The following is a 7,896-nucleotide window of genomic DNA, read 5'->3' as shown; positions in this document are numbered from 1 at the left end:
AAGGCGCGGAGGGTGGGGGGGGGGGGCGCAATTTGGAAAGACCTCCATTTCCTTTCGCAGCGGGATCTCTGCTCCGCGAGCACAGGGAGGAGGGTTCGGATCCCAGGCGGGGCAGCAGGGAGGATGCAATGCGCTCCCCCCGCCTTTGCTACCGTAAATGCAGAGTGCGTGCAGAAACACGGGGACGTGGGAACGACGCCGGAGTCATCGAGGACAGAAAGGGACCCGAGGCCAGTGCAACAGCCCAGATCGGGACGCTCCCGCCGGCGCGATGCCCCAGGCCATAGCCACCCCCCCTCCGGCCCCGATCCCCGCGCCCACAGTGCCCTATGCGGGGAGAAGGAGCACCGCAGGGGGAAAGAGGAGCGGCGGCCGCCCCGAGATCCCCGGGAGCGAGCGATGGCCCCCGGATGGACGCACACTGGTTTGCGCGCTGGGAAGAAGAGAGCCGGGAGCCGCCGCCGCCGCCCCGCACGAGTCTGCGGGTCGGAGCCTCGTTTGCAGACCAACCGAAGCAGCCGGGAGGGCGCGGAGTGGGAGATGCGGGCTTTGCAAAGGAAGGGGGGCGGGGGGGAAGAGGGTCCCCAGCTCCCTCCAGCAGCCCCGAGGCACGGCGAGGTCCCCCCAGCTGCAGCAGCAGCAGCAGCCCCCCGTGTCCAGGCAATTCTCCCGCACACGCCATCGCTCTGAAAAACACGGGGTGGGCAATGCGGAGCTGGGTTACCTTCGTCTCCTGCAGGCTGGAGCCGGTGCCCGGGGTCTGCTGGGCGTCTGGGCCGTGCTGGGGCTCGTTCTCCTTCTCGGTGATCTCCGTCATGATGATCCCGGGACCGACCGAGCCGGGCTTCTTGGGGGATCCGGAGGGAAAGGGAGCCGCGAGCGTTCCAACCCACCCAGCCGCCTCGACTCTCCTCCTCGCCGCAACTTCGCCGGAATTCTTGCAAGGTGGGGCAATTGGGATTAAAAAAAAAAAAAGAATTGATGCCTCCCTCCAGGTCCTCCGTAGGCAGGGAACGCCTCCCTCCAGGTTCCCCGTAGGCTGGGTCCCCACGAACTCTTCCCCAACGCGTCCCCCGTCCGTGCAGCCCTCCCCTGTTACGCGCAGCGCCACAAAGCCGCTCGGACGCGCTTGCTGCAACTTTGATTTCGGGCGCGAGGCGGCTCCGCCCCTCGCCTTTTATTGTTATTCTAATGAGCCCCCCCTCCCCTCCTCCCTTTACGAGCGCTTCGTTAACCTCGCCTTTGCCGTGGGAGATTCCGAACGGAGCCGAGCCCTCCCCCATTGGCCCTTTCCGGGGAGAGCGTCGCCTCCTCCGCCAATGGGAGGGCCCGCCAGGAAAAGTTACACACCTCATGCGTGAGAACAACAACAAAAAAGAACGTCTTTTGCAGGACGTCAAAGCCGCGTTGTCAGTTTCACGCGCGCAGGCTTCACTCCCTCTAAGACAGGGTGTCGAACACATTTGTTACGAGGGCCGGATCTGACATAAATGAGACCTTATTTATTTATTTATTATTTTTCACATTTATATCTCACCCTCCCCAGTGGGCTCAGGGTGGCTAACAAGGGCAGGGTAATTAGCCATGCCATAATTAAAAACCTATAAAACATAAAAACATCCAACACTTAAAACAATGGTGCTCAGTCAATAACTAATCTCATACCTCCAGGATAGTATCAACACAGTTCCAGGTGGTACTCCCAAGATATTTATGCCCAATGGTCACGGCTTATTGGATCTTCTTTACGGTTGTCCAGGTTCTTCCTCAGGGCCTCGGTACATCCTTTAAGGAACCATGACGATGGTGGAATAGTGGGGCAGCAGCTCCTACTCAAAGGCCTGGCGGAAGACCTTGTTTGGCCCGGGCCATGCTGTCATAAAATGTAATGCCAGGTAGCGGAGATATAAACTTTATAAAGGACACAAACACAAAGATTTTAACTTAAAATAAAAGCATGCTTAAAACATTAGCTCTGTAAGCTGCAAACCTACTTTTGATTTATTGACATTCACCACAGAAATCTCATGCTCAGAGTTCTGAGTCTAGGACCCAGGTTAAAACATGAAATGGCTGAAGGATTAAGAGAGTCTGGCAAAGCAAGTTATGATGCAGCAGCAGCAGCAGAACTGGAAGCAGGAGATGGCCAGTTCCACTGCGGGCCTGATGGAAGCTCTCTGGGGGCTTGATCCGGCCCCTGGGCCGCATGTTTGACACTAAGCTGTGGAGTCTTGTGACCAAAAATTCTACTTTGTCAGCTACTGGCATTAAAGTTGTGAGCGAGTGATTTGGCTACTGCATAAATCAGTTTGGTCTGGAGCCCTCCTTCCTGAGCTAAGACAAAAATGTGTGAGCTGGCGGCAAAAAACTGTGAGCTAGCTCACACTAACTCAGCTTAGAGGGAACACTGCTCCCAATCCTTCCCTGTGTCTTCAGGGTGGAGGATTATCTGCCCCCAACTGGGCCACCCTCCCGGCCTTGGCAAAGCTCAATCTCGCAAAAGAACCCAAAGGCTATAGTCACTCTTATGGCGTGGTGCATTATGGTGGTGCCTCAAATTGTAATGGTTCAAAGTGTAGCCTGTGGTGGGTTATCCGTGTGGCTGTCCCATGTTGCGCTTAACCACAGGACAAGCCATAAGGGTGGGTTTTATTTAAATGCAAGCGGATGGATGCACATATGCACATACAGGCAGCAACTTAAAAAACCAGTGGGGGAAACGGATCTGCAAGTTCAGACGTCTCATCCGGGTTCCTTTCGCTGCAGGAGAGTTCAGACGTCGGAAAACCCAGAGGGAACCCCCAACAAGCCGTTAATTCTGGACTTTCCCCGGTATCTGTTCATTCCATTTCCACTGCGGAACAGCTCTGACGACTGCAGTGCTCTCGTCTAGACGGGTCCATTTATTTCACGCAGGTAACGCATGTGACCGCAGCTTAAAGAGGTCTGTGACGCCCTCCTTATTGGGGAGGACTGGTTTCCCTTTAAAAGTGTTCTTTTTATTCTGTTTATCTGGGTATCTACAGCTGCCACCAGGAAATTTTAAGGATTTCCAAACCTTTATACTTTTACTTCTGCTCTTACTGGTTAGGTAGACCGAGTTCAAGGCTTACGAGGAACTATATGGTCCTGAGGAAGTATTTCTTTCAGAGTTGGTATACTTAAATAAAAGAGGGTTTTTTGAAATAATTCATAAATAAAAGGGTAGAACAATGTATCTAGTAATGTGTAAATAATGAACAATTGCTTGGTGTATCACGCATAATCTGCTCCCTTACTGACAGGGATCTTTCAGGTAACTTTGTAACACTTTAACTCAAGGTCATATATGTTCACTGTTTCTCTCCAGGACATACAGCCTTTCCTATAACTTGTCCAATTAAACTTTCATTTATTTTTTCCTATTCTCTCAGCCTTCCTTTTGTTTCTCACTGAACTAACTTATTCCACACAGGACTGCTTCTCACTTCCCTCACACACAGAACTAACTGCACCTATCAACTGTCAAACCTGTAACTGTAAAACCTGACTGACATACATACTCATCCACTGATTTTCACTTCCAAAACCCCTCCCCCTCTCTGTCAACCACCAATCATACCACACTTACTTCTCTCAACCACTCTAGTCTACTTACCACAGCCATGCAACCAAACTTTTAAAGACACACACACACACCAAAAACAAGGAATCGTTACAAGGGCCCTTACTGAATCTACGTGGCAGATCCAACTGGCTCAAAAGCCTGTGTCATGATCTGGGCTGTGCTACCAGAGGCCTACTAGGCCCAGAGAGCCTGGCTAGCAGTAGGTGAGGCTGGGCCTACAACTCCCAGAAGCCCTTGGGAGGTTTTGGAGCCAAAATGGATCAATAGGAAAAGAGGAGGGCTTGGAATAAAAGTTCTGGAGCAGCAGGAAAAGTTGTTCTTTCTTCCAGAGGGCAGAGCCAAAAGGAAGGCTGCTGCAGGGGAGAGACCCTCATCCTGAGGACAGGGTGAGTAGTGTAAGGCCACTTGAGATAGTGAGCTAGGGACATTGTATATTTAGACCCGTTAGGGCATTTGATTTCTTTTTCTTTTCACCCACTTACTGTTATTATTCTGCACCTTGTTGTTTGACCTCCTATAAAATAAACCTTTTTTTTTGTTTCACTCGGCCTGGTCCTCACGCCTATTATTTAGCCAAAAGGGAGGTCTGAAGGTCTTGGGAGGGTACTCTGGGCCTTCTCAAGGGAACCTAAATCCAGAGTGGTGGCAGCGTCAGGTGACACCCCACCTGAGTCGTGACAGCCTGTTTTAAACAGTGGGTGGCGGTAACAAAGAAGAGGTAAAATATAACTGTGCACAAAGTGCCAATATACAGAATGTAATATCTAATTTAATAAAACAATCATGAGGGCTAAAATATCATTCAAAAACAGCAATCCTGTGATTAAGCATATAATATATGGCACCAATATAAAAACAAATGTCCAATTGTATAAATACAGGTTAAAAGGTCCATAATATATCCATAGGCAAAAACGAATACCAAACGTGTTTTGGCAATAAGACTTCCTCAGTGGTATAATTAACTCCGTTAATTAAAGAGATACATAAAGCTGATCATACACAGAATGGACCTTACTCACACTGAGATGTTCACCTGCAAAAAGGTACACTCGAAGTTGTAGCCGGGCACTCCATTGGCGCTTGAGCATTGCAGATTGGACCTAAGAAGATCTGTGCACCAAGGAAATATTTTACATCTTGATGAGTTGCCCATGTAGTATCTTAAGAATATATGACACCACCTACTCCACAGGTGACCATCTCAGTGTGACAGATGCAATGCGCCCTTCGGAGACCCCCTCTTCTGCCAAATGCAAGATTCTTTTTTTTGGGGGGGGGTTGTTTTTTGGTATTTGTGTGTTTGTGCGTCTGCACCTGGAAGTCACATTGACCTCTGTTGACTGACCCCTACTGACCTACTCTGCACCTGGAAGTCACATTGACCTACTGGTGACTGACCCCTACTGACCTACTCTGCACCTAGAAGTCACATTGACCTACTGGTGACTGACTCCCAACTTGGTATTCCAAGGAGGTCTCCCATCCAAGTAACTGCCAAGGTTGACCCTGCTTAGCTTCCAAGATCTGATGAGATCAAGTTTGCCGGGGCTATCTGGGTCATGGCAAATGCAAGATTCTTGACAAGCAATCCCTTGTTACCAAAAACTACAGCTGTCATCTCTCTCTCTCTTTTTTTCCAAAAGAGTTTTATTAATTTTTCAAAAGTGAAAGAAAAGAAAACAACAACTACAAAGAGGAAAAGACTAACATACAACAAATATGGCGTCTGTACTCGTTGTAACTACTTAAATTTGCATAGATAGATAGAATCTTTCTGTTATGCACTTAGATCAGTTTAACTTTTTAACAGTAGAGCTTATATTTTAAATGCTATTTTCAGGGGTCATTTTGTAGAAAAAGAGGTGCAGGAGCTCATTAGCATGACTCATTAGCATAACATATTTGCATATGCCACACCCCCTGACATCACCGGAAGTGTGTTAGAAGTTACAACTTACCTGGCTGCTTCTTGCTCCTCGTGGCCTGGGGCTGCTGGGAGCAGGGGGTGGGGCTTGCTGCATGTCCCCGCCCCCTGGGCTCTTTACTGCCGGAACTTCGCTCCTGTGCGCTTCTGCAGGAAATGACCCCTGACTATTTTATACATTTTGTGAGATAATCCTCAATCCATCTGTAGAGTCTTAACCAGTTCTTCTCAAAGATTTCTTCTTTTTTATCTTGTAATTGTAAAGCTATTTTGTCCATTTCCACTGTTTCCAATAATTTATAAATTATTTCTTCTTTAGATGGGACTTTCCCCCCCCCCCAATACTTTGCGTACAAAATTCTAGCTATAGTTATTACATGTACAATCATATATGTATCTGGTTTCTTAAAATTCTCTGGAATAATATTTAATAAAAACAGTTCTGGTACAAATGGAATAGTTGTATTTAACATTTTTTTGCAATATCTCATGTATCCGTATCCAATATTTTTTGTAATGTTACATGACCACCACATACAGCTGTCATCTCTCTCTTGCACTATATTAGAGAGGCAGATATCTGGGTCCAGAGTAAGGCAACGGTTCGGAAGGCCATAGAGATGTAGAAATAGCCAGCTTCTGTGCACCCCCCTCCGACCTGTAAAACCACTTGTAGGGTTGCCAAGTCTGGTTTGGAAAATACCTGGAGACTTTGGGGGGTGGATCCAGGAGAGGGCGGGGTTCAGGGAGGGGAGGGGCCTCAGCATGGTTCCATCCCATTGTACCCGCTGAATAAGTCATGGGGGTCCATTTATTCATCCAGCTTCTTTGCCGGGTGCGCAGAGAAAACAAGCCCCTGCACAATGTCAGACTCCCATCACATCAACGAAGAACACACTTGCAGAAAAGAGGTTTCTTTATTTGAAGCAATAGGTGCATAACAGGATCACTGTTCAGAAATAGGCATAAGCATGGATCCCAATAGATTATAGGAAATTCAAAAAGCTGAGGCCCAATTGCGGGACTTCCCCTGCGCGCCATTGTGCCTGGGAAGCAACGTTCCTACTTACTCATAACATACTGCTTCTCATGGATAATGCCATGAGATCACCCAAACTACTACACGCCAGCAACCACCTGCGGCCTTGAGAGATACGGACGTTCCAGCAACTAGGCAATTAAGCGTATAACCAGGCATACATGGGAAAGTGAAAGCAAACAAGCGCATACCCAAAGAACAAGGATACATAAGAACCCACACAGAGTATAGTGAAACATCAGAGCATACACAGAGTACAGGGAAACACATTGGCAGCTTGCTGACACACGCACAGCAGTCATTCAAACTCAGCGTCAGCTCTTTTGCCTTTTTAAAACTGCGGTTTCTTTAACTGAGTTATCAAAGCTATTTATCTGTTTGCATCCACTGCTCTGGGAGCTTCTAGGGAGGGTTGTGGGGTATGTGTGTTGCAGAGCCCTGCCGGCTGGGCTCCCTGCCCCGAAGGTTTAACTGTTCTTCGGAAGGACCTGCTTGCTCCTGCAAATGCCCAGGATACACTATTTCTGGGCCTGTCGCTAGGTCCTGCCCCATGCAGTGGGAATTCCCAGGTGAAAGTGAGATGCCCAGGTGTGCCTGAGCTGATTCAGATTGGCCCCTGGTGTGTGGGGAGAGGTTGAAATTCCTACCCCACCTCTGTGCTGTCTTCCTGACCTGCTATAGCTCCCCCCCCCCCCGGAAGCCACTCTTTGCCCTGCTGGGGAAACATGCCTGTAGGGGTGGGCCCATTTTGCTTTCCCTAGAGGCTTCACGAAGTGTGAGATAGAACAGGTCCCAGACCTATTTCCCCCACCCTCCTTTCAGATTAGTATGGGTTATACCAGGGGTGTCAAACATGCGGCCAGGGGACTGGATGAGGCCCCAGGAGGGAGTCTATCAGGCTCGCAGTGGAACTGGCCATCTCCTGCTTCCAGTTCTGCTGCTGCATCATCGCTTGCTTCGCCAGACTCTCTTAATCACTCAGCCATTTCATGTTTTGACCTGGGTCCTAGACTCAGAACTCTGAGCATGAGATTTCTGTGGTGAATGTCGACAAATCAAAAGTAGCTTACAGAGCTAATGTTTTACACATGTTTTTATTTTAAGTAGGAAAAAAACCCTTTGTGTTTGTGTCCTTTACAAAGTTTATATCTCCGCTACCTGGCATTACATTTTATGACACACGTGGCCTGGCCCCAACAAGGTCTCATTTATGTCAGATCCGGCCCTCATAACAAATGAGTTCGACACCCTTGGGTTATACTGTGTATTCAAGTAATTATTTTGCTGCCCCAGTTACTGTTCTTATTTAGCAGTCCTTTGGGG

General features: G+C 48.5%; 1 protein-coding gene across 1 annotated transcript in view; it reads right to left on the bottom strand.

Moving 5' to 3' along the window:
• The window catches only part of STAC2 (SH3 and cysteine rich domain 2), a gene marked incomplete at its 3' end in the record, with an annotated part of 61,511 nt that extends 60,384 nt beyond the window's left edge, over positions 1-1,127 (bottom strand). The window contains exon 1 of the mRNA XM_015413875.1: positions 725-1,127. Within this exon, the coding sequence (XP_015269361.1) occupies positions 725-817 (93 nt within the window). The remainder of the gene's footprint in view (positions 1-724) is intronic.
• Positions 1,128-7,896: the final 6,769 nt, after the last annotated feature.

The sequence above is a fragment of the Gekko japonicus genome, unplaced genomic scaffold, assembly GCF_001447785.1.
Source record: "Gekko japonicus isolate JY-2015 unplaced genomic scaffold, Gekko_japonicus_V1.1 scaffold1407, whole genome shotgun sequence".
NCBI classification, from domain to species: Eukaryota; Metazoa; Chordata; class Lepidosauria; order Squamata; family Gekkonidae; genus Gekko; species Gekko japonicus.
The sequence above is the reverse complement of the archived record's forward strand: the minus strand, read 5'-3'. Positions and strand labels throughout refer to the sequence as shown.